This window comes from Talpa occidentalis, unplaced genomic scaffold (assembly GCF_014898055.3).
Source record: "Talpa occidentalis isolate TD23 unplaced genomic scaffold, MPIMG_talOcc4v2.1 talOcc4.10, whole genome shotgun sequence".
NCBI lineage: Eukaryota > Metazoa > Chordata > Mammalia > Eulipotyphla > Talpidae > Talpa > Talpa occidentalis.
Window position 1 is genome coordinate 8,620,210 of NW_023600993.1, and position 26,686 is coordinate 8,646,895.

A 26,686-nucleotide genomic window follows, 5' to 3' on the forward strand; every position below is an offset into this window, starting at 1 on the left:
GGGTAGTGCTGGCAGCAGGCCGGGACAGGACTGACTGACGCTCTGGGGACAGTGTCAGTGGCCCAAGTGAACCAAGCTGCACAGCAGCTGAGGGTCACGTGCCAGCCCTCTGCCAGGAGCGGCCCTTTCCTAACGTTAGGGAGCCTGGCCCGCCCTTCTGGGTGACGGCTGCCTGTTATGAGCAGCAACAAAAGGTTCCCTAGGCACGAGGAGCCTGCAGTGGTTTGCAGCCATAGTTGATGAGCTGCTCCGGCTCTTCCTCCTGGAAGGAGGAGTCACACTCACTGTGGGGACACTCCATTGTCCTGGCACCTGATCACTGGGCCGGAGAGGAGGGGGCTCATGGGACTTGCCAGCTGGCATCCTTGGGAGAGCAACATACGCCGTGTGCTCTCTGGCTCACCTTGGCCATCTCTTGATACAACTCCTTCTTGGCGAGCTCCGTGGAATTCAGGGTCTGAATGCTGTAGTTATAGACAGCGTCTTTGGCAGGGGCCGAGATTCTGATCACCTTTACCACAGGCTTTGTAGGCTTCCTGCTGGCCTGGTAGGCACCTGCGATGTTTTGCTGAAGGAAGGGACACCACAGTCATCACTCACAAATCATCATTAAAATTACGATTAACTACATGGGTTTAATAGCAGACTGGACGTGCAACAGAAAAGATGAGTCAGGAGATGAAGTACTTGGAAATATCCAGGTTAAAGCACAGGTGTTTTGAGCTCAACATCATTTGTTGATCACTAAGTGATGTGCACACAGGGGCGACCCCAGGGAAGCCAGGCTTTAAAATCAAAACAGAAAAGGAAACAAAAGCGAGGCTATCAGCAGTTGCCTACCTCCAGGGAGACAAGAGTCCGGATTCAGTGCAGGCAGCTTACTAAAACACGCACACCAGACCCCCCCCACCAGCAGAACAGAATCCAGAGTTTCTATGGTGTATTTCAGATGTCCACTTTTTGACCAAAATTAGGAGACATGCAAAGAAATAACATATAAATACTCAAAAGCAGCTATTATTTAAAAAATAAAACCTAAAGGGAATTGAAGTTTTAAGTGGTATACAAATCTGGAAAAGACAAACTGAGTAAAAAAAAAAAACTTTCAGAGGAGGGCTAAGTGAGAATGCTGGTGTTGTCAAGTAAATGAAATTAAGTTCATTAGAAGGACAGAGATTCGATTTGACAGAGATTCTGGATTTAAAGATAGGTTAACAGAGATCACCCTGATCTCAGGAACAGTAACAACAATTAAACAGCGCCTCACGGCCTGCAGACATCAAGGGACCAACACACACACATTGAGGAGCCACCGCCCAGGCGGAAGCAGACAAAGGAACATGATCGGCCCCATCTAGGCTGCTCGGTGACCCTCGAGTGGCGCACACTCAGAGCAATCCGCGCCTGGACAGGAGCCCTACAGCGAAAAGAAAGAAAATGTTGGAAACGGCAAGAACAAAAACCGCTACGCAACAACAAGGAAACGGCATGATTAGTGGCTAACAGACTCATCAGGAGCAACCGCCACCAGAACACGATGTAACGACTCTTCTAAGGTGCTGAGAGAAATCACCGTGCTGTGCCAAGAAGTGCACATCTAGCAAAAAACGGTCTCTCCAGGGGGGCCTCCCCGGTGGCGCAGCGGTTGGGCGCTGGGTTGCAAAGCTGCCCGCAGCCTCTGCGGCGCCGGCTCGATCCCCGGCTGCTCCCCGGCCACCGGAGGAGGATCCCACATGGCGCGCAGACCTCTCCTGCCACCCGCTGCCCCCCTCAGCAGTGTACTTCGGTCCCTCTGCCTGCTCTGCTCCCCGCTCTGGCGAATTCTCTCACCCTCCCGCGCTTCTGACTGTACCCAGTGCTTGTATAAATAAATAAAAATAAATCTTAAAAAAAACAGTCTCTCCAAAGTGAAGGTGGAATGAGGATATTCTGATAGATAGGACTTGTTGGCGATGATCTGCTTCTCAGACAGACTGAAGGAGGCTGTCAAGGATGAAGAGAAATGACACCAGATGGTAATACGTAGCTACAAAAATATTAATGGAAAAATATGTGGATAAATATGAGATGATATTTTCCTTCTCAGCTTTTAATTTAAAAGACACATAAAACAGCATTGTATTTATGTTATATAGATGCAATATAATGTGTTACAGCAAAAGGGAGGAAGTGGAATTGTTATAGACCATTTATTACATTTTACCCTAAAATTTCAGTTAATAACAACTTGATTTAGAATGTGCAAATCAAAAATGCATACTATAGAAGAAACCATTAAGAAATAACTTCTTGGGCCTCCCCGGTGGCGCAGCGGTTGAGCGCTGGGTTGCGAAGCTGCCCGCAGCCTCTGCGGCGCCGGTTTGATCCCCGGCTGCTCCCCGGCCACCGGAGGAGGGTCCCGCATGGCGCACAGACCTCTCCTGCCACCCGCTGCTCCCCTCAGCAGTGTCCTTCGGTCCTTCTGCCTGCTCTGCTCCCTGCTCTGGCTCTGGTGAATTCTCTCACCCTCCCGCGCTTCTGACTGTACCCAGTTGTATAAATAATTAAATCTTTAAAAAAAAAAAGATATTTCATAACAATTTAGAGGGTCAGTTTATCAGGAAAAGATGATTATAAACATGTAACCACGTATAATTAGCAAAAACTGGCAGATTTGAAAGTGAAAATTGACAATCAGTTAATAAAGACCCCCCACACCTCACTCTCAGTGACGACAGAACTGGAATGAAAACTAGCAATGATACAGAAGACTCGAACTAGACTATTAGCCAACCTGACTTGTCATTTATCTGAACGCCTGGTGGGGGCGGGGGGGTCTGAAGAATACATATTTCTCTCAAGCCTTGGGATGGAACATATGGCAGATCATAAAACAAGTCATAACAAATGGCATAGGGTAGAATCATACAAAGTGTGTTCTCTAGTTGCAACGAACAAAATTAACGACATTTGCAAAATCTCCAAATACTTAGATGTTAGCACACTTCTGAAAACCACAACGGAAATTATAAAAGACTTGACGGTGGTGAAAATGAAAACACAACAAGCCAAATTTGTGGGGTACAGCTAAATCAGTGCCTAGAGAAAATCTGTAGCTGTCAATGCATACGTGAAAAAAGATCTCAGAGCAAAAAAGCTAACTTTCCTCCTTAAAAAGCTACAAGTACAATTTCAATCCCAAGTAGGCAGAAAGAGGAAAATTATAATACAATTTAGGATACAAGTAAATGAAATAGAAGATAATGAAACAAAATCAATGAACTCTCAAACTGCTTTTTTAAGAGGCCACCAAGACGGACAAACCTTTAACTATATAAATCCAAGAAAAAAATGCAAAAGTTAGTATTAAATCAGGAATGAAAGAAGATACTCAGCTGGCTTTACAGAAATTAAAGGGGTGATAGGAGAACACTGAATATAGGTCAGCAAACTGGGTACCTTAGATGAAATGAACACAGAACAATAGTTACAGAACAACAAAAATGACTAAACCTGCTTTAAGCAGAAATATACCTGAATAGAATCATAAGCAGAGAGAGCTAATAATTAGTTAGAATGTTTCCATCAAGTACAGCTTAGGCTGAGATGGCCTCACTGAAAACATTAACACCAACCTTTCACAAATTGCCAGAAAATGGAAAGAAAAACAGCCCGTCCCCACGCATTCTGCAGGGCCTGCAGGACCCCGGTTCAAAGGAAGACAAGGACGTCTCAAGGAAAATACGAAATATTAGCGAATGAAATGCAGCAACATAAAGATCACACACCACGACCAAGTGGGGTTCCTGCCAGGAATGCAAGGTGGTTTTAATATCCAAGCACCGATGAATGGGGTTCAGGCTATCAGGAAAGGCCACAAGCCACCCCAATAGATGCAGAAGAAAGCAACTGACGAAAGTCAATGTTCACATTAAAAACCCACAAACTACAACCTGCGGGGACTTCCTCAACCTAGGACAGCTCCCCCAGCCCGCAGCTGCCGCCTGCCTGAACAGCCCACGTGAAGACCTGAGTGAGGGGCGAGGCCAGCGGCCCTCTCGCTGCTGCCCCTGCTGGTCGCTGTCATTACTAGTTCAGGCAATGCAGAGCGGAGGGATGCGGGAGGGCTGGGAGGAGAGGGTATGGATGGAATGTTTGAATCTCTCTCTCCCCCCAGCACCCCAAATTGCTATGTTGAATCCCTAAACCTCAGTGTGGCAGTATGTGGAGTAAGCAAGTATTTCAGGTTAAATGAGGCCCCAAGTGTGGGAGCCCTGGCCCAATGGGATCAACGTCCTGTGGGAAGAGGCAGCAGGTGGCTGGCTGCCCGCGCCCTCCACACCTGTACACACAGGTCCCGCCGGCACCCCGGGCACGGCCGCCTCCTGCGAGCTGAGAGAGGAGGTCTCAGCACAAAACTTCTTTTGCTGGCACCTCAGTCTTGCACTTCCCAGCCTCCAGAACTGCGAGGAAAGAAATTTCGGACGGGTAAGCCCCTGGCCTGTAGCAGGCAGGAAACTGGAAGGAAAAGGAGGGTTGTCTGGGTTGGAAAGCAAATGACTTTCTCCACAGATGACACAGTTAATTTCAAAAGGTTGCAGGAGTCAAGATTAATATAAAAAAAATGTATTTCTCTGTTCTGGCAACAAACCACACACATCTGAGCGTGTAAGACTTGCACACTGACAACTATAGACGTCACTGAAGGAATCTAAGGACCTAAATAAAAGCAGAGACGTCCCGTGTTTATGAACGAACAGCTTCAAAACCGGAAGGATGGCGATTCCTCCCCGAATCGATCTGCACATTCTATGTAATGCTTCTGAAAATCCCCACGGGCTTTTGCAGGTTGGTTCTAAAACACACAAGGAAATGCAAAGGACCCAAAAGAGTCTAACTGTTTTAAAAGAACGGAAAGAATTTACATAAGCCGGTTTCAAAGCACTACGAAGCTACAGCGGTCGAGACAGAGTGGGCCGGGGAGAGGGCAGCATGTACCGGGGCCCAGATGGACTCGTGCCTGGCGGTCAGCGGGTCTCAACAACGGCGCCAGGCCCTTCATGCGAACAGCCAGTGTTCCTGGCCAACGGGGCCACAGCAACTGGCTGGCTCCACGCTGAAGGGCTCCGCTACACCCCCGCTGTGTGCCGTGCACACGAACAGCTGCTTCAGATGGTTCTAAAGGTAAACGATGCAAATGTCAACAATGTAGACAAACTAAAGCTACCCATCTCCTAGAAGGCGGCGCTGCAAAGAACTAAACAGAAAGCAAATGACCCGATTTTAAGGAGAAACAAGATGTGAAGAGTCGCCACAGGAGTATGCAGAGTCAATACGCGCATCAAAGATGTCCAGCAGCCTCAGTGACTGCAAAATACAAATTAGAGCCGCGAGACACCGCCGCACACCCACTGGAACAGCACGGCCAGCAGCAAGGCTGACAGACGAGGCTCAGCACGCGGAGAAATGCGCCCTCGTGCATGGTTGCTGGTGTGAAACGGGCCAGCCCCGCTGCAAAACTGCCTGACAGTTTCTCCGGCTGTCAAATGTGCGTTACCATATGACGCCCAGTCCTTCCGGGTTTCTACCCCTCGAGGAGTGTAAACACATTTTCACTCCATGATCTCTAAAGCAAACGCTGCCAGCAGCAGTGTTCTCCACGCCTCAGCCCTGAAAGGACACGAACTGTACCGTCGCTGGAACTGCATACGGCAATAAAAAGGAGCAGAGACGGATGGATTTGGCAACATGACAAACCTGACAAGCGTCACGCTCAGGGAAGGAAGCCAGACGCAAGGTCCCGCGTCTGCACCTAAGAGCACGCCCGCTCAGGAATTCACCCTCTTGTATCTCCCAGCAGGCAACCGGGCAGCCCAGGAGGGTGAGCTGAAGCCCGACTGGGGCAGGGGGAAGGACCCACCTGGATGAGGCTGCGACTGTCTTCTTTGTTCTTTAGCATCATGGTTCTCCTCCACTGCAGGTACCTTTTCTTGTGGGTTGAGATATCGTGAGAGAGGTAGGAAAGGTGACCTTGGGAAGGCTCCAGAACAGGGGCGGGTTGTGGGGAGAGAGTGGGTCTTCGTTCCGTCAGTTCTGTGGGCGAGATGGGCAGCCCAAACTCCTGGTTCAAGACCTTGATCATGGTGGAGGTCGGCAGCAGGTCTCTGGTGACCACCTCCCTGAGCCTGGCGCTGTGGTGGCAGATGCAGTAGAGCCTGCAACGCAGAGCAGACCCCACTCAGCCTGGCTCACCAGCGAGACGGGCCCCTTCATGATGAAACAGGCTGATCAGCTGGCCTTGCTCACGGAGCGAGGAAATGAGGGGCTTAGATCCCAGTCTGATGAGCCCTTGGGGACAGGCCGCGTGCCCTCGCCCCACTGGCCCCGGGGTGGAAGGCTTCCCGCCGTGCACACAGGCCCGTGTGCTCGTTCCCTGCCCCACAAGCCATCCCGGCCGTGGGGGAGGCCACCACACAGAGCCCCATCTCAGCCACGCGTGGGACCAAGCACTCGCCCCCACCCCACTGTCCCTGGTGGGCACTGGATTCACGCTGCCACACGGGGCTGCGCATGGGGACTGCTTGCTGCTTGAGCGGGTGGGCCCGGCCTCCGCCCCCACCGTCCTTCACGATAGGAATGCAGCTTCCCAGGAGCAGTGAGCACCGGATGAAGAGCAGGCACCTCCCCTTTCCTTGGCAGAAACCCCACCTGGGGGTTCTGTTAGAATATCCTGACATTCTAATACAATCACTCACCGGGCAGGACGGGCCCAGCTGCCCTGACTGACCAGTGAGGCTCCAGATCCCCAAACATCGCCCCCTAACGTGAGCTTGCTGCCGCCCTCTGTGCCCCTTCCTGACTCGCAGCCCTGCTGCCTGGCTCTCCTGCCCAGCCAGGGGGCAGGGCTGGGGGTGGGGGGGCTAGAAGGGAAGGCATCCTAGCCCAAAGGCGTCCCCTCCATCCTGCTCTCCTGCAGTAACACTCGGTGCTCCAGCTGGGGGCCAGCCGGGCCAGACCTGCTGCTGGCTCTAAAGAGAGGCAGCCTGCACCTGCGCCCAGAGCAGGGCGAGTGGACTGCCCGCTGCTGCACGAGTGCTGGTGGCCTGGGGCACGGCCTAGCCTGACCCCAGAGGAACAGGTCACTCTCCTTCACTGCCCCGCTCGGCCTGACACAGGCCACGCAGCCTCTGCAGGTCCATGCAGGGGAAGGCTCAGTGAGCACCACCAAGGGGGCACACGGCTTCCCAGGGTGCAGGGCCTGTTGCTGAGGGTCTGGGGTCCTGAGGGCACAAGAAACGTGCAAAGGAGTGCGAGGGTGAGGTACCTAGACGTGGGGAGAACGAGGACGAGGCAGGGAGGAAACGATTTAGGAAGCCGGCAGATGGACAGCGAACACGGGGCTGGGAGGGAAAGCTGCTGCGGCCGGCAGATCTGGGGTTCCGGCCCTCAGCTTTCTCCCTTGCTCACTGGGAAATGGGTGCTTTACCTGGGGGCTCCTCAGGCTAGTCCAGGATAGCCCCCAGAACAGCAGTCAGGCGACGTGTGTTGGGCTGACTGTCCTGCCTTTGCCAGGGCATTTCTAAAGCTCTCTTGGGAGAGCAAGTGAGGGTGGGTGGGCCCTGGGAACCGGACCCTGGGCCTGGCCGGGGGTCTTCAGCAGGGGGAGTAATAAAAACCGCACCACCCAGGGCACCTGTGCTGCCCAGGGCAGTGGCCAGAGGAACAGTGGAGAATGGGTGGCAGATGGAGTCACTCATGTCAAGGGAACCTGAGGAGGAGGGTGGGAGGCCAAGCAGCCAGGTGCTTGCGTCTCCAGACTGCACAGCCGCCAGTTCCCTGCTGTCTGGGGTGGACCAGCCCAGACGCGCATCCTGCGTCACTCGCTGCCCACCGTGGTGGTCCAGCTGAAGCCGTCCCTGAAACCTGGGGACCCCCGGGACCATTTGGGGAGCACAGTTCGGTCTTATTCAGACTCAGAGCCCCCACCTCACCCCCGTCAGCTTGCAATTCCAAAGTCCCAGATAAACTGTCTCTCCTCCCAGCGCCGCCTCCACAGAGGGGCCGGCCCACCTGGTCAGGGCCTGGAAGGCCTGGCGAGACACGGCGTTGCGCACGTACAGCACCGGCTGCCTCATGAGCAGCGACAGCGGCTTGAAGAGGTGCACATGGTACAGCAGCGTCTCCAGGTCGGCGTAGAGGCGCTGGCGGAACAGCAGCCGGGAGTTGTACAGCACCTTGTGCTTCCCGTACTTTTCGTGCTCCAGTTTGGTGACCCTGCAAGGTGGCCGGGCGCGTGCTCAGTGGGCCGCAGGCTTGGGTTTGGGGGATGCTGTCTGGCTCAGGAACTTTCCCTCCTTACTTAAAACCACACAGGCAAGGAGCACCTTCCTAGTAAATGCCCGCTGGCAGGCGGGTATTCAAAGCCTGGTTGGCAGTGAAAGCCTGAAGCCAGCCTGGTCTCGTGGGTGTCCCAGGCCCCCCAGCCCTGGCCACCCCTGCATCTCCTGCCCTGGCCCTCACACTGCACCCTGGCACCGCTGGCCTGGCATCGCCTTCCCTGTGTGTGCACATTGTGCCCTCATCTGCACACGTCCTGCTGGGGTGTGTCGGGGGGGAGGGGGCGCTCCCCGGGTGTGAGGTGCCAGTTCAGCTCTTCAGCTGGGATGTTTTTATCGTTTGCTTATTGACTGACAAGATCTTTCTCTATATTCAGGATCCTGGTTTCATTCGTTGTAACATTTTTTTTATCTCTTCTCAATTTAAGCCTTTTGTAATTTTTATGGTGTCTTTGGATGAACAGAAGTTATTCATTTCAGTGGAGCCAATCTATCGTTCTTTGCCTTTATTCCTTCTCCTTCTGCCTTGTTCAGGAAGTCTTATTCTAAGGTCGTGAACATGTTCTATATTATCAGGCAAAGGCTTTCTAATTTTACTTTTCAAAAATAGATTTTCAGGGTGCAAACAGAGGAAAACCCTTAACCGTGGCCTAGTTCATTTTACTGCATCCATCCATCAATAAGGCGCTCTAGTTGTGTCAGACGTGACACTGGGGGGACCCTTTACATTATTTTTGCAACTTAATGTGCGTTTCTATTTCAAGCAGGTCTTTAATCTACCTGGAATTGATTTTTTGTGAATTATGTGGGCCAGAAAATTAGGAATAGAGTGGAATTTCCTCAAATCTCTACCAAAAATCCCTCCACCTGACATGATATCGTAATGGGGAAGGTCTGAATGCCTCTGCCAAAGACCAGAAGCCAAGCAAGGTTACACTGTCCTGCAGAACAGTGCTGCTGGCCCGAGCTAGCACACCACGGAAATAAAGACATCCAGACTGGAAAGAGATTAGGCTATGTCAGCGCAGGAGCTGCCTTTGCAATGTCCCCACTGAGTGGCCATCAGGTACAGGGAAGGGGAACCGCCTGCAGCCTCGGCAGCCCCTGCAGTCTCAAAACAATCAGATGTGTCTTCCTAGGACTGAGATGAAACCTCCTTCCTGGTGGCGGCCATCCTTGGGCCACACTGAACATTCTGCACCCTCTGAGCCAAGCAGGCCCCTCAGAAGTCTGAAGGCAGGACCCATTTTCCTGAACCACCCTGTCCTCTAGAAACCCCTGAAGTCGTGCCTTCAACCAAAGGCAAGCAAGCCTTTCTGTTACCAGGCCCCATTACTGAGCGCTACACAGTGCCTTGGGATCAAGCCCAAGAAGAACGGGATCAACACGTCCCTCTCACTGAGGACACAACCCAGGCCTCGCTCCGAAAGCCCCTCTACTCCCTCGGTACCCACGCCACCGCCGTCACCGAAGCACAGCTCTGACTGCCTACCGCCTCTGGTGACTCTCCCACAGCCGCTTCAAGCCTTGCTCGGCCAGGCCTTCCAGGATGAGGAGGTGGGTCTTCCCATCCAGCAGGTGGAAGCCAGTGAGCACGTCCAGGTCAGGCCTTTCCTGGACCTTCACCCGTATCCTGAAGGCTGACAGGATCTGCTGGATGTTCCTGAGGGGGTACATGTCCAGCTCGAGGGCCTTGGCATTGATCACCGTCACGTCCTGCAGCAGGCTACGCAGGAGGAAGGGCTTCCTGGAGTTAAACACGAAAATGATGCGGCCGAACTCGGTGCCCCTGAGTTCTGGCTCGGGCGCTGCCCCCCAGGCCCGCAGCGGCACAGCGATGTCCACCCGCAGCTTCAGCTGGGAGTCAGCCTCCAGGTAGTTGCCCATGGGCATTGGTGTGTGCTGGAGGCCACTGGGGGATGCCCGAAACCCCACAGCCTTCCTGCTCCTGCTGTCCCGGCCGAGGTTTATGGGGTTGGGCTCGCAGTTGTGGATGGGGACAACCAAGTTCAAGTACTTGTGGCCAAGGAGGAGGTCAGCAAAACTGACCTGGGCCACCCCATAAGGGTCCTGTATTTTGCTCTGGGACTCAAAGGGGTTGTTCTCTATCTCTTTCGGGGCGACTAGGGTATGAAGACTGAGGTGTGTATCAAAGGGGTCCTCCCCAAATAGAATGGGCTTCTGAGGACGTTCCTCTAACTTGCGGTCCCGGTCGTGAACTTCCACCACCATGGGGGGGCCCTCCAGGTACTCCCTCAGGTCTCTGGGATGCATTGCCCCCAGGAAGATGACGTTGACATCCTGGAAGTAGACGTGAGTTCCATGGCACTGCCCCTCAGTCCTGTGAACCGGCATGTTGTGGAACTGGTACCTGCAGTACACAGGAGCACACAGCCTCTACGAGAGAGCCGGCAGCAGTCACCAGGCGGCCTTCCCTCTGAAGGGAGCCTCCCAGCTGCCCTCCTTGCCCATGGCCCCTGCAACTGGCTGCCTCGCCCACAAAATGCCCATGAGTACGCCTGCTCCGCAAGGTCACTGCCAACCAAGCAGCATGCATGGAGGCAGCAGCAGCCAGCTGGCTCAAGAAAAGGGCTCCGTAAGCGCGAGGCACCGTCCCTTCCTCCCCGACGCAGCGCCGTGAAGCCGGGCCACGCAGCCTGCCGTCTGGACGTCTAGTGGCTAGTCCGGGGCTAGGCCCGGGTGATGCCTGGGTAAGACGACGCGGCGCGCGCACAGTGGAATACGACTCAGCTGAAAGGTGAAAAGCTGACATTTGTAGAAAGATGGAAGGAACTTGAGGCAATTGTTATATGAAGTGAAGTTGGCCAGAAAGATGAGGACAAATACTGGATGATTCCCCGCAGACAAGTAACGTAAGGAAACAAAGCAGATGAACTGACAAAAGCGAAACAAAACTAAAGCGGCGGGCGTTGACCCCCAAACTCAGGCTACCCGGCGGGAGAGATGGGGGGACGCCATCTAAGGGACAGGGAAACACACAGGCAAACTGGAGAGGATGCCCTCCCGGGCGGGGGCACGAGCTGGACGTCTGGGCTGCTCTTTTCAGCGGAAGACGAAACATTCCCCTACCTCCACGCTGCCCCAGACCCACCAACACCTAAGGGGAGTTTTTAAAAAGACACCAACATCCAGGGCCCAGGAGAAGAGCGGACGACACGAGTGCGGGGACGTGGCAACAGGCTTCGCCAGCCAGGAAGCCCTATCTCAGGCGTGCGATGGAAGCTGAGACCCAACCAGATCTGCCCTCCACAAACCCTGCAGATGGCTGAGGAATCCTGTGTGTCCGGGGACCGGCTGGAGCAAGGAGAAGCGGGTGCTAGTCCTTGGGGTAGAACCCCACTGCCATGTCCTCGCCATGGCCTGCAGAACCTGCGAGTTTGCTCTCTGGACAAAATTATAGTAGAGGACATACAAACTGATTTTAAATTTATATGGCGGGGCCTCCCTGGTGGCCCAGGGGTTAGAGTCTCAGCACCATCAAGCTATCGCCAGCCACTGTGGCCTGGGTTCGATCCTCCACCAGGGAGCTACCCACATGGCGCAGCAGACCTCTCCCGTCTCGCCCGCTGCTCCCCTCAGCAGTGTGTTTCAGTCAGTCTGCCTGGTCCCCCGCTCTGGTGAGTCCTCTCACCCCCTGCACCTCTGGCACTCCATTTCTCGTACACATAAAAAAAAAATTGTTTAATCTTACAATTTATATGGAAATGTAAGATTCCATATTTGAAAAAGGAAGAATAAAGTTGGTCCCCTCGGGTCTACATGTTAACCTTTCCGCACACATGCGTAACAGAAAAGAACAATCAAGGAAGAAAAGGAACAAAAGCAATGAGTGGAACAGACCCGAATATTCAACTTCTAAGCCAGAGAAGAAAAGGGAAACAGTAAAATAATTCAAGGCAACTTCATAGCACTGAGAGTTTGAGGCTGGAAGGGGCACACTGAGCCCCGCTCGATGGACACAGACATGTCCACAGATGTCCTGTTCTGGACCAAGATAAAACAGACATACTCCTTGCTACTTCTCCTGCAAAAAGCAGAGTTTTAAAGCCCTGGGTTTTATTAACAAACAACCTATGAAGGACCTGAAAGGTACGGAGCAGGCGGCTCAGACAGTGGCACCAGAGGGACCCCACACTAACAGGGGCGCCTTGTGCTCCGCCGAGGGAGGGTTACAGCCTCCACTGAAGAGCTGCTGTCCCGCAGGGAGAGACTCACACCCAGGGGTGCCCAGCGCCAGGAGCCGAACTCCCCCAGGTCTTGCTGTGAGCTGCTGGGGAAAGACACCCTTCAAACCAGTTCCTCTGGCTGGTTCTTACCTCTAGCTCCTGGCCGGGCAGCGGCTGGGGCGGGAGGCAGGAAATGCTGCGGATCTTTATGGTCAGAGGGTTTAAGTCCTGCTTTTGCTCCTCAGTCATGATGGGAACTTCGGTTTTTAAAGTCAAAAAACAATCTAAAATGTTGGCAGAACTCAGACTGCCATGACTCACGACGGTCTGCCATCCTGGGGAGGGGGAGACACAGAATTAGCCTGCTCCTCGCGACACTGCCCAGACAAGCGCCGAGGGCTCAGGGAACACACGAGCCCAAGATAAAATTACAGCTAAGAGAAGACACATCAACTGTAATCACGGTAACCGGGACGCCCACAGGCCGCAGCTAGTCCCCCTTGGGGCCCCAGCTGTCCAGGTGAGCCCGTCGCCTCGTGGTGCAATGCTATGTGCAAGGGTCTCCCCTAGACTGAGTGCCCCTGGGCAGGGGTGACTGTGCAGTCATGGGGTCTGGCACAGAAGAGACGTGTGCAGAGCAACTGAGCGCTGACTATTTGTGGGGTCTCATGTCAAGGGCCCCGCTAGACCCTCAGATGCAGGTTCTCACTGGTGTGATGATACAGACACTGCACAGCTACATGGAAGTGACTCTTAACCAAGTCTTTTTTATCAGTGTGTCAAGTGAGATTTCCCCTAGTAGGGAACCCAGTTTTTAAAAAAATCAAGAACATTTTGTGTTTACTAAGTAAAGAAACTCAAGCATCACTTAGCTCCACGTCCACATCCCATGTATGTTGTTAGGGCCAACAAACTGATTCAAAGGGTTTCCGTTATCCTGGCATCTAGCATGAAAAGTCTCAAACAGTCCTGTTACCAGTGACACCTCAATTAAAGAAGTAAATAAAGGATCATTTTAAATAGATGAACAACAGAGAAGGTCTCTGCAGCACCTGAGAGACCATGGGGTTACCTTAACTTCACCACTGCCTGGACAGGCCACATGCCTCACCGCTTTCCCAACCTGAGGTCCCGCGGGTTCTCTAAGGGAATTTAATTTTTGTGACTTAGTCTCCATCCTTCTGTAATGTCATTCCTAGAGGTTGCAATGAGGACTGCTGGTGCTCGGGTGCTGCCCCAAACAGCCTGACAAGTCTGGGGTGTAACTGCCAGCCCAGTTGATTCTGGAGCCACCACCCTTCAATAGTCTGGTCCAGTAGTTACTGGCCACAAGTGGCTACTTCAAGTTAATTAAAATTAAGGAAACTGAAAGCGCAGTTCCTTCACCACATGAGTTGGATTTCAAATGCTCAGTAGCCACAGGTGGTTACAAGCTAGTGGACTGGCCAGCACAGAAGCCACCCTGCAGAGGACTCTGCCCGAGGTGGCCAAGCTTTGACTGGGAGAATGTTCACGGACAAGATGTGGATGCGTCTGGGCCGTGGCAGCGTGGGTGCCTCTGCTGGGGAGGCTGCTGCAAGGTGCGACTACGGTGGGGGTGGGGTGGGGGGTGGAGGCCCACGGCTCAGCGCAAAGGTGCCTGTGAGGATGCTCTTCTTACAGGAGGGGTCCCTGTGTTCCACCACGTGGGGACAAACCGGTGCAGGAAAAGCCAGAAAGCAAAAGCCCCCATTTTGCCAGCAGAGGCCCAGATTCAAGTCCCAGCGCTCTTAGTCATCACATCACCTGCAAGTTAGGGACTCTCTGAGACTCAGTTTCCTCATCTGTGAACAGGCACATGCACCTCCTTTCTCAGGGTGAAGGGGACCATGAGGGATTATCTCCAGGAAGGTGCAGAAAAGATGGTCCAGAGCACAGTTCACGCTCAAACACATCAGTGCTATTCTTTCAAAATGTCTGCAAGCGTATTTGCACGGCACAAAGACCCAGCCAGGCACACTCGGAAAGCACAGTCCCTCCCATGACAAGTCAGCCCCGGGGGGAGGAGCTCTGTGTGGACTTCAAGCATGGGCAGCGGGCATTGCTCCCTAAAGCCCACTCACTAAGGCCAAACCTAGTCACGACTGTGTTCCACAACACCCCTCGAGGAGAGCTCCCTGGGGCAAATGCAGAGTCACAGCATCCTCAGAAACTTAGGGAGGTGTCACATATAATTCCAGGATTGGGTCTCAACCTCAGCATCACGGATGTTTGGGGACCCTCCTGTGCCCCGTGGGATATTTTGCAGCATCCCACTAGATGCCAACAGCACCCCACTCCCACATGTGTCAGCCCAAACGCCTTCACACCCTGGAAAATGGTCCTGGGGGCACAAGTGCCTCAGTTGAGAACCGCTGTTCTGAAGTAAAGAAAAAGTTGAGGGAATGGACACCCACAGTTTGTGCACCTACAGCTGTCAGACATGAGCATGTGTTAATGCTCTGTAATCCTCAAAACCACCCTGTGTGGCTGCTGTCATCTCTGCTCTCCAGGCGGGGAAACAGTCCAGAGATTTAAGTAACGGTTTTTGTCTCTGAAAAGAAGCCTGTTTCTGCAGATCAGCCAGCAGAGGGCGCACATTTGCCCTAAAAGCCAAAAACCACAATGAAGTATGCTCCAAAGTATATTCTCTAAAAAGAAAGAGGGTTTCCCCTTCCAGACTGTCCTTTTAAAAAAAAATGAAACCGCATAATATTTTCTGAGATTCCCATCATCAAAACGTGGGCATGATAAACGTCTATTCTTTATCAAACTGTGGAAAACCTAGCTCATAAATTGTGATCGATCTTAGACTACGTGACCTGGGGTGAGTTCTTTGCCTTCTCTGAGTTTTGATTTCTCACTGGAAAGAAAGGTGACGTGATCAGGCCCCCAATACCACCACCCCAAGCCCAGAGGGAGGGCTGCAGCTTACCGTAAGAAGTAAATGCTGGGACACGCACACTGGTCCCTCCCCTCGTTTCCACTGCTAGATGTTTTTGTAGAAGTGTGTGGGGACAAATTTATAAAAAGCGGCATCTTATTTAACAAAATTGCGACCGTTATTCTCACAGGGTTCCCTGGATTTTGGAATCAGAGCTGGCTCAGATCCTGACTGAAGTTCTGTGCTGTGTGATCTTGGACAAGGCACTGAACCTCTCTGAGCCTCCATTCCTTCCTCTGCACCATGGAGACAATTACCCCCACCTGGCTGAGTGACTGTGGGCACGAGATGAGGTGGCGCAGAGCAGGGGCTGGAGCCCTGTGAGCGCCTGTTTGCGGACACCTGACCACTGCCGGGAAGCGGGGAGCTACCTGCCAGGAGCGGCTTTATCGCCAGCTGCATGGAGAAGGTTTCCGACCTCCAGTGGCCCATCGGCTTGGTGTTCGTTTCCTCTTCTATTACGGACCTAGCCTTCTTCTGGGTTTTCCTTTTCCCTTCTGATTCTTTCAGTCGAACTGTGAAATCAAAGGAAGGAAATAAGCGTGACGAGGAGCTCGGATCTGAGCTGTCACCCGTGAATGCACACATGCTGCAGAGATCTGGGAAGGTTCTGAAGCTCCCTGAAGGCAGGAGTTATCTCTGTGCCGCTGCCCCTCCTCAGCGCCCAGAAGAGGTGTCTAAATGTAGGGAGCAGACCAGTTGGTGGGGGGTGAGGAAAGAAGAAAGAAGTGTCCCGCTCCCTGCCGCCTGCTGCTGGTGGGCACAAGGGGGCTTAGGCTGCCCCACTGCCCCAGCAGAGTCGTCCTCCAGGTCAGCTCTCACAGCAGAGGACTGAGGTTTGGATTCTGGAGATGCCACCAGACTCCAGAAGCAGCTCTGTCCTCCTAGAGCACAGCCCTGGGCAAGGCCCTAACCATCCTGGGCCTGTCGAATGGGAGCAGACAGCACCTGCCCCTTGGGGTGTGGAGATGAGTGAGCACAGGTATATGAGCTGCTCAGCCCAGTGCCAAGCTCAGATCAAGAGGAGAAGGGAGATGATCAGAGCCATAAATGTGTGGTAATCAAAACCAGGAGCTGCTGCTTCTAGGATAGAAAGACCAGTGGAACAGAGAAGCCCGCCCAGAAATAAATCCGCGCACAGAGGGGACTAACAGGAAGCCAGAGGGGGCATTTCCGATCCGTGGGAAAGGGTAGATCGTCAGCTAATGACAGACTGTCCATTCAGAGGCAAGAGAAATTACTGGGCGCCTCATGCCACATGCAAATGAACTACAGGCGACAGGTGGAAAACAAACTCCAAAACCAACATAGGAGACTAGACTGACATCTGGATGAGGACGAATTTCTCAGATATTACCAGACATCCAGGAACATTTAAAGTACTGGTGGGAGAAGCCAGACGCAGACACCAGGCAGAGAGGGCGGGCCCCAGAGCTCAGCCCGGGTCCTGACTGGGCATGGAACCAGCAACGCGCAACTCTCCAGAGGAGGAGAGAAAATAAAGCCTCTGGATGGATTAAGAAAAAAATTTAAGCCCTACAGAAGCAGCAGCAAAGAAACGGGAACAGGCAAATCACAGAAGGGCGTGACTGAACGGGGGCGGGGGGAGGCCCGGTGGCGCTCCCAGCCCCACCAGGAACCAGGGACCAGCCCAGACAGCACCACGCTCACAGGGCTACGGCCTGAGGAAACGGGGCATGAAAATCTCTGCCGCTGAGATTTTCAGAAACTAGTTGTAACTCTCTGACAGATGCTGGGTGGCACAACCGCGGCCGCAGAGCAAGTGGTAGTGAAGGCTGTGGCTGGGCTGGGGTCCTCAGAACCCACTTTCTTGGCTTGGGTCTCCTCGCCAGTTTTTTTAGCAAGCAATTGGGTTTCCTGTGTGATATGGAAAATTCTAGAGTTGGTACATTTGCAGCTTGTAGGATGGTTCATTTCCTACTCGTTCAATTATAACTGCTACAAAGCATTTCCTTAACTCTCCCATTAACTGACCTGCATTGCCTGGTTCACCTCTCAAGCTGCAGAGAAGAGACTGGTGGGGTCAGGCTCTGTGGGTGTCAGAGACAGCCTACTTCAGCCCCTCCGAGACTCGCCCACCCTTTCATAGCTGAACATAGCTGGACCGCTCATAGCTGAAACTCCTGAGTTTCCTCTTTTCAGGTGAAATAACCTCACTCCTTTTGTGTGGTATAAATTTTTTTTTTATTTATTTTTTTATAGAGGCATGCTTTATTTATTTGTTTGCTGGTTTTGTTTGTTTGTTTTGTTTATACATGCACTGGGTACAGTCAGAAGCTAGGGAGGGTGAGAGAATTCACCAGAGCCAGAGCGGGGAGCGGAGCAGGCAGAAGGACCGAAGTACACTGCTGAGGGGAGCAGCGGGCGGCAGGAGAGGTCTGCGCGCCATGTGGGACCCTCCTCCGGTGGCCGGGGAGCAGCCGGGGATTGAACCGGCGCCGCAGAGGCCGTGGGCAGCTTCGCAACCCAGCGCTCAACCGCTGCGCCACCAGGGAGGCCCTGTGTGGTATAAATTTTAGTGAAATTTTCAAAGCATTCTTTTTATTTTGAAATAAAAATAGAAAGTACATATAATAATACAACAACAATCTACCACTATTTAGGTGTTAATGTTTCTTTCATTTCTTTCTTATTCCTTTTTCTTTGTGACCTTTTCTTTTTTTTTTTAAAGAGTTATTTATGCATGCAAGAACTGGGGCACAGGCCAGAGGTGGAGGGGTGAGGAGGGGGTGAGAGGATTCCCCAGAGACAGAGCGGGGAACAGAACAGGCAGACCCACTGAAATCCACTGCTGAGGGGAGCAGCAGGCGAGACAGGAGAGGTCTGCGCGCCATGTGGGTAGCTCCCTGGCCGCGGACTGAACTCATGCTGCAGGGGCTGCTGATAGCCTGATAGTGCTGAGACTTAACCCCTTGTGCCACCAGGGAGGCCTACTATTCTTTTACTTTTAAGTAATCTTTGGCCAGATATCAAAGTCTCTTACTGACTTAATTTGAAATATTTGAAATATTTCATAATTCTTTCAAGTTTTGTTATATGATAAAATTCCAAAATCTCACCCTGACTTACTTGGGATCTTTTGCTTTTCTGATGTGTTTAAGCTGCTGCTAACTGAAGTTTCCTTCCTCTCCATCCCAGTTAGACCTGTCAAAGAATTCCTTCTTCTTGAAGCACTCAATCTAGAAAATTCACAAAGAGAAATAAATGAAAGTGAAAAAAATCAAGGCCCAGGTCTAAGACTCTATTTACTGAACTAAAAGGGAGCAGAATGACATTCTGTTCCTCAAACTCGCTATTTTTCAGGTTTCAATGTACATCACCCGGGGGCGTAGTCAAATAAAAATCAGATTACAGATGGGGGGCTGGGGGGGCTATTCCATGTCTCTAACATGCTGTCCAGTGATGCAGCTGCTGTGGGTCTGCAGACCACACCTGTGCCATCAATTTCTAGCCAATTAGAAAATAGGATGGAAAACAGCATTTTTATAAAATCAGTCAAAACTCTAAAACATCCAAGAATTCATTTATAGAATTATCCACATTACAGGAAGAAGAAAAAATTTACTCTATTAAAAGCCATAGAGGAGGAGGCGCATTCGATGGATATGCAGTGATTACGGATGGGAGAACTCCACAATATAAAAGTGTCAGTTCTTCCCAGCGACTATAAATTCAATGCAAAAACAATTTTTAAAAAAACCAAGGCTTTTCAGTGACATGGTCCCTGGGTTCGTCCCATCCCATTCCCACAAACCACCAGCAGGACCTCCAACCTACTCCTCATCCTCACAGCAGCCAAGGAGGCCCCTTTTCCAGATCCATCTTACGTGAGAAGAGGCACCAAGAGCAAACTGCCCTCAGAGCAGTAAGGCTGTGGGCGCAGCAGTCGGAGGGTGAGGGCGGGGCTGGCGGCACTACTGCGCCCAAGAATTCCAGCCTTGTGTTAGTTTTCTATTAGTCTGTTCGTTTTCTAGTTTTATATCATGTTATGTGAACCACTTAGCTACTCAGTTGCCTTGTTTAGAAAATGGAGAGAGTAATCCCGCCTCTTGGGGTAATAGTTATGAGGGCTAAATAAGTTAACTCGCGCAAAGCACAGTGTCTGCTTCCCACACCGCCCACGTAAAACCAGCAGCAACCAGCCCTCCCTCCCTCCCTCCCCCCTCCCCCTTCCCCCTCCTCCCCTCCGGCCCTCCCTCCCACCCTCTCCTTCACCTGACTGAGTGAGTCCAACTGCACTGAGTGCACTAAAATCCACATGACCCCTGGTGGGATCTGCAGGGCTAGTACAAGGGGGGGGCTCCACTACCACTCCCCCAAATAACATGGGTCCATCCTTACTGAAACAAGCCAGGATCTTCCATTCTGAACAGCTTCTCATCCTCCCAGTCCTTGGAGAAAATGCCGGGCTCTGCTGAGTGAAAACCTGCTATTAGCAAATGTCTCCAAACCTCTTCCACACTAACTGGCTCCCCAGGAAACAGAGATGCGTTTTGTAAGGCAGGTTCCCAGGGAGAGAGTCGGGGATGTGGTAAGCAACCAGGAAAAAACCTTTGTCAATAATAAATGAGTAAATAAATGAATAGACTAATTATAATTATTTGGTCAAATGCAGGCAAGAGGCGGCCTCCAGTTCCTTATCACATCCCACAGCTTAAGAGGGCAAAAGTCTTTTATCTGTTCAATTGTCCACTTCAGCACTGTTAACTTCAGAGAACACTAAAACCACCGCCCAGATCCCACCCAGAGGGAATCTTAAGCAAATTACAGCGCTACCAGCAGATGAAATATGACACAGTCAGCACAAATAAAGTTGATGGAGTTTTTAAGGGAACAGAAGCGCACGTGTGGCGACAGGGCATTTCGGTCTCGGGATACTCAGAACAAATCAGGGTAAACCCATCTCTGTAAAAGGAAAATCTTACAGCAAAAACAAGGGATCTTGCCCTGGTATGATAACCAGAACTTTCCAGTGCTTGTGCCTGGTGACCGAATTATAGGTTATTTTCCCTGCTTGTTTTATACTCTCCTATAGTCACTGAATTTTGTAAAAAACATATATAACTACTATGGTTAGAAACTTTTTGGTCAGTCACAAAATTAAAACTGAGCAAAGACAACAAATCACGACCCAGTGCAGGGCCCGGCAGGAGCGGCGCTCGTGGGCAGGGCTGCCACAGAGCCACCACGTGTTGCCCCGCCACCGCCCTCCTTGCCACGGTGGGGCATGCGGCTTGTCCACAAAGGGCCGCTCCACTCACCTTGCAAAGACTTTACTCGTTCTGGTTGTTCTGGCTTTCCTGACACATACTCCTGGTTCCATTTCCCTGTGCTGTGAATGTCCTGTTTAGGCAACTTCCTCTGACTTAACACCAAGTTTTTCACATCCTCTAGAATACAGGGGAAGGAAGAATCAGGGACTGTCCAACAGACACCTGCAGGGAACACCTACGCTGTGGCCATCACGCCCCCAGTGCTCAGATAGAGCTGTGGGCACATATGCCAGGCCCCAGCCCACTGCGGGTGTTGCTAGGGGGGGCTCCTTTAAAATACCAGGAAACTCGACCTTGGATTGGCAACTGCTTCTTCCAGAGACGACCACTAAGTACTGGGCATGTGTCGTCCATTCAATCATCACATTTCGCTTCCCTGTGGTCAGAGAGCTGGTCCTCGGGAGCAGGACTATGCCCAGGGCTCCTTGTCCTGCACAGCTTCAACATACTCTGTAGACTCTACGATGCACACTGCTTTGACCTTTACCATCTCTAAAAACTGGGGTGCATCTTACAATTAAATCCTACCATAGTTTCATGGATAGCCTCTTACTGCAATTTTAAAATTCTCTCTAGACAAGGCACCCCCTCCATACTGCTAATGGCGGTGGGGGGAGGAGCTCCCACCACTATGCCTCCGGGGCACCTGGCCAGAGAAGTGGGAACATTCCAAGGTCACCAGCCAGTCCAAGATGGAGGCTGGATTGAGTTCAGTTGTCTGACTTCCGGGTCCTTCTACTCTCTCGGCTCTGTCCCTCCAGGGGAATTTCGAAAGCAGGCTGTCTGCAATAGCCCAGCCATGGAAACAGCCTCAGCGCCCAATGGCAGGTGAGTGGATAAAGATGTGGGATATACACACAGAATATTACTCAGCCATAAAAAAGACGAAGACGTGGATGGAACTTGGGGGGAACTATATGAGTGAAATAAGTCAGCGGGAGAAAGACAAATACTCCATTATCTCACTCACATATGGAATACAAAGAAACAAAGCAAAGGAACAGACAAAACTAAGCAGATTAAACCCCTGAAATACGACTGCAGGACCGAGGCTCGTAGAGACTGTGCCTGAGTGCACAGTCTGTGCACAGGGTGGGGAGCAAATGAGGAAGGGGTGCCAGTGGCCTAGGATGGAAGATCAGCAGGGTTTTGGTGCTAATCATGTTTTGGTGTAACATGCATTTGAAGAGGTAAGAGTCTCCACCCCTACATCGTATATAGTGCTGTAAAACAATGTTACCGCAATGAAAAATTAATAGTGAAAAAAAGACTCTGGTATTGCCATCATATTGACACAAGAAACACACAAGACGAATGTCTTGGGGAAGTGGGAGTAAGTTTTCTCTTCTGTTTATTATGATCCTCTAATTTTTTTTCCAGGGGACACACAGTACTTGGCCAGGGAGGCGGGATGGGCACTGTCCAGGGACAGGCAGTCCCAGAAGTGGCGGAAGCAGAAGTGGCAGCAATGAGCCCACACACAGACACCCCCACCCCGAGCCACAACTCTGGGGGAAGCACTCCCTGAGGCCTGAGGACAGCCTGGGGGGCACGTGTATCTGGGCAATCAGCTGAAGGAGCTGAGGTACCCTGGATTTTATCCTGTGAACGGGTGAGAAGCCATAAGAAAAGCTGCAAAAACAACTGACACCTGACTTACCAAAAGATCCCGTATCCTCTGAATACCCAGGCATCTTTAATCGGTAGTATCTGACTTTCCTCGAAACCCTGTCCTTAGTGTCCCAGAGCCTCAAGGTTATATTGTAGAAATTTATTTTCTTTAGTAATTCCTTTGTCACGCTGATGTGAAAAGTTTGGGCCCAGGACACCCAGACTTTATGCCCTTCCTGCCACAGCTTCACAGTCTGTAAAAGAAAATGCAGTGACTAAGTGGGAAAACTGAGGCGACTCCATCTGAGATGCAGGATCGCTACCACCCCTCACGTCCCCACAGTGGAGCCGGGCCCTACCCTCCACCTGCCTGACCTCTGGTCTGCCTGGCGCTCCAGGCTTCCAACCCACAATGGGGATGGGTGTCATGGCCTGGGCCCCTTCACACCTCTGAGCAACACAGTAAAAAAATTTCAAAATCAACACAATGGGGCCTCCTGGTGGTGTAGGGGTTAAGTCTCAGCACTGTTACTGCAATGGCCTGAGTTCAATCCTCGGCCAGGGAGCTACCCACATGGCATGGCAGACCTCTCCTGTCTCACCCGCTGCTCCCCTCAGCAGTGTATTTCAGTTGATCTGCCTGTTCTGCTCCTCACTCTCTCTAGTGAATCCTCTCACCCGCCCCCCCCCACCTCTGGCCTGCACCCCTGTCCTTTTAAGCAAAAATAAATAAAAAATTTTAAAAATCAACACAATGCCCTGGAGTGTCCTCTCCAATGGCCTGCATGCCATGCTCCGGGCAAGCCACGAGCAGGAGTGTGTGCGCGCAAGTGGGTGTGCAGTTACATACATGGGCACACGCTTACACAAAGAAAGTAACTGAGGCACCACAAACCCTTTTGAAACACCAAAGCCATTAAAGACATCACCCAAAAAACCACGGATTGGTATTATCAAGGCAGGGCCGATTCTCAATCAGTAGGTGTGGGTGGGGCCTGCATTTCCAGCAAACTCTGGGGAAGCAGGCACCCTGCGCACACGCACCTTAACTCCGGAATCCAGGAACACTTTGGCCACCATTGGAAACAGCACCATGTCAACTTTTTTAGGTTCTGTGTCATCTGGCAGAAGGAAATACTCGATGTGGTAGAAACGGCGAGATTTCGTCAGAGATCTGTCCATTTTAAAGTGTCTGAATATGTCATTCAAACTTAAATTTAAATATTTTCCTTTCTGAACTGAAAAACAGAAATTTAATGAGTCTCATTTTAACCTGCGAGGAAAAGCAGACCATGTCCAAGATTCCCTGGAGCCATATTGAGCCGGACACTGTGGGAGGCTGTCGCCCCCACCCCATACGCAGGTCCAGCCACCACACCCAGTAGGGAAGAACCTGCTTGGGCACCAGGGTGCGGGCTCCTGAAATTTTTCACCTTCGGTGTTTGCCTGCCTTTTCCTAGTCTCAGCAGGGAGAAGCAGGCTACAACAAAAAAGACCCGCATAATAGCTCATGGAGGAGGCAGAGTAAAGGCAGCCCAGGGTAGCGGAGACCCCCAGCAGAGTCTTACAAGGGAGAAGCTGGCAGAGGCTGCAGGCAGAGGCAGCAGCCCAGCAAAACCTCAAGAACAAAGCCATTCAACATGGAGGGGAGAGCAGGAAGGAGACGGAAAACAAGGCTGGCTCCACCAGAGCCCAGGGCCTGCCCCGGACCATAAACGGAACACTTCAGGTTCTGCTTCCGCAAGGTACCATGTTAGGTGCTCCATGCATATTTAATCCAAATTTCATTCTATAAAAACATGACCATCCCTAAAGCTATGGTTTTAAAATTTCAAGTTTTGAACACCCAGGAGACTGTTTCTGCCTTGATTTTGTGCCACAGAAAGAGTTAGCTTTTGTGCAGTTTGGAATAAACTCTTCTGCCAGTCCTTGGTAGGCATTAGAATTTCTCCAGAAGGAGCAACTGACTAGAAGTCTGCAGCTTTTCACAGGTTTGTGTTCCAACTGCACCCAAGGTGAACCAGCAAGGGCCACACACCGCTCACCCCTCTTTTTGCCTGTCCATCAGAGAGCAAGTCGCTGTAACCCCTTAGAGGGGCAATTAAACGCACACTTTGAACCCAGCAATTCGACATCTTGAAATTCAGATTACAGAATATACCAAATACACATGTACAGGCTACATATGCACAGAAATGTAAGTATTATGAAGTCTGTTAGAATTATAACAACAAAAATTGGAACCAACTTCAACGTTCACCAGGAAGGGGTAGTAAAATCCAGGCACAAGAGAATACCACACAGGTACTTAAAACAAAATAAAAACAAGTATGCTCATCTCCTCCAAGATATCCAAGACATATTGTCAAATTTTTCAGAAGCACGCTGTAGCATAGAAAAAGTGCAAAAACTCGGGCCTCCCTGGTGGCACAAGGGGTTAAGTCTCAGCACTATCAAGCTATCAGCAGCCACTGCAGCATGAGTTCAATCCCCGGCCAGGGAGCTAAGCCACATGGCGCAGCAGAACTCTCCCGTCTCACCTGCTGCTCCCCTCAGCAGTGTGCTTCAGTAGAGCTGCCTGTTCTGCTCCCTACTCAGTCTCTGGTGAATCCTCTTACACCCCACATCTTTGGCCTACACCCCAGCTCTTGTATGCATAAATAAAAATAAATCCTTTTTTTTAAAAAAGTGCACAACCTGATTTTTCTTAAACAATTTGTGTAAAATTTACTGACAGATCCATAAATACACTCAGACTGAAGGAAAAACACTGAAACTAGAATTTTACATCCACCCAAGATGTGTCTTTCCAAAGCACTGGCAGGATAATGCTCCCCTTATAGTCTCATAAAGTTTTGCTACACAGGAAACTATTTTTCAAATGCCTTCCAAAATAAGGAAACAAGTCCAGGAGATGCTACAAGAGGTGTGAGGGTTAAAAGTGAGCAGATAGGCACGAATTTTCTTTTTGCTTGGTATCTGATCTCTTTTTCCAGGCAGTTGGGCTGGAGAGCCACAGAGCAAAGATAAAAAGCGTCACTATGGATGGGCGGTCACACATAACCACAGAAAGTTCGTCAGCACCTGTAAACTCGGCTTACACCCAACACAGCAGCCTCCAAGGTGTTTGGGGCAACAATCAACAGAACAAGCGAAAGCTGAAGCTGATCATCATGGGATCACGAGGGGAATAGTTATGGGGAGGAAAACAGTGTATCAGCAACTGGAAGGCTATTCTCTTCTCTGCCCCTAATCTTGGGGGTCAACCATGTGAGTTGCTTTAGTCAATAAAAGGTCACCAGGCAGGGGACACCCAAAGCCTTGAAGGGAGCTTGGGTAGCTGGGCTAGTAACGGCTTGCCCCTGGCGTCTCTGCCCTTCCACAGGATGCATCCGCGCTGGCCCACGTGCCACGGGAGAACAAGCTACACCTGGAGCAGAGCCGGAAAGGGGCCAGTTCAGCTGACCTGCCCACCCAGGGGCATCAGGGATTCCTGTCTGAAGTCACTGAACTGAAGAATTTGTTACCCAGCATTTTTGTGGCAACTGCTGATTGACACACCTTTACACTTAGATTTTCATTTAATACATTTGAGAATCTGCATTTTAAATAAAGTGCTAGGGCTGCACAGCCAGCTTATGGGAACCTATGCCTTAATTCTCCATTATTTTATAGTGTGGAGAAAGCAGAAATAACATCACCTCCTCCTTTGGGTTGTCAAGGGATTATGGCCGCCCGTGTAACTGCTAACTTGTCTGGCCCCCAGTGGGCCCTCTAAAATTGCCATTCTTTTCCAATTTCTGGTCCTGGCATCTGCCACCCAGCTTGAGGGGGCATATGTGCACTAAGCTCCGGCACAAGAGGGTATTGGAAGTCTGCCTTTTTTTTTTTTTTTTTTAAGGGGCTGGGGGGGGGGCGGTTCAGCAGGAAAGGGGGTGGGGACCGGTGGGGAGAGGGCTTGCAGGGCAGAGTGTCCAGAATTCTGTCCTTACCAGCAGCAAAGGAAGGGAAGGCCAGTGAGATGATGAATTTGCAGGGGACCACCTGCGGTATGTCCGACGTGAAGGTGCTGGCAGGCCGCTCCAAGGAGCCCAGGCTGCTAAACAGGTGGTCGGAATCTGATTCCTGGGGCTGGGCCTTGGCCTTCAGGTACTCCTCCATCTCACCCTCACTCAGGGACTGGTAGAAGCTGACCATGGAGGACATGGGCCCCAGGCTTGACTTGTCATCCTCCCACTCCCAGGGCTGCAGAGACATGCTGAAGAGCGACCCGCAGGCCGGGGACTCCAGGCTGGGAGAAATCAAGCAACAGTGGCC

General features: G+C 51.4%; 1 protein-coding gene across 4 annotated transcripts in view; it reads right to left on the minus strand.

Moving 5' to 3' along the window:
• Positions 1-26,686, minus strand: part of CFAP92 (cilia and flagella associated protein 92 (putative)) — a 36,173-nt gene that overhangs the window by 9,054 nt on the left and 433 nt on the right. The window contains exons 2-13 of one of the 4 annotated variants that reach the window (XM_037523864.2): positions 26,362-26,660; positions 23,414-23,607; positions 22,419-22,623; positions 20,747-20,875; positions 19,827-19,896; positions 18,555-18,664; positions 15,836-15,979; positions 12,653-12,837; positions 9,808-10,712; positions 8,050-8,253; positions 5,900-6,194; positions 404-568 (exon numbers count right to left, since the gene is read on the minus strand). In XM_037523864.2, the coding sequence (XP_037379761.2) occupies positions 404-568; positions 5,900-6,194; positions 8,050-8,253; positions 9,808-10,712; positions 12,653-12,837; positions 15,836-15,979; positions 18,555-18,664; positions 19,827-19,896; positions 20,747-20,875; positions 22,419-22,623; positions 23,414-23,607; positions 26,362-26,626 (2,871 nt within the window). In that variant the 5' untranslated portion in view covers positions 26,627-26,660. Of the gene's footprint in view, positions 1-403; positions 569-5,899; positions 6,195-8,049; positions 8,254-9,807; positions 10,713-12,652; positions 12,838-15,835; positions 15,980-18,554; positions 18,665-19,826; positions 19,900-20,746; positions 20,876-22,418; positions 22,624-23,413; positions 23,608-26,361; positions 26,661-26,686 lie in introns of all 4 variants that reach the window. The other 3 variants (XM_037523874.2, XM_054701042.1, XM_054701027.1) reach the window with 3 other exon arrangements.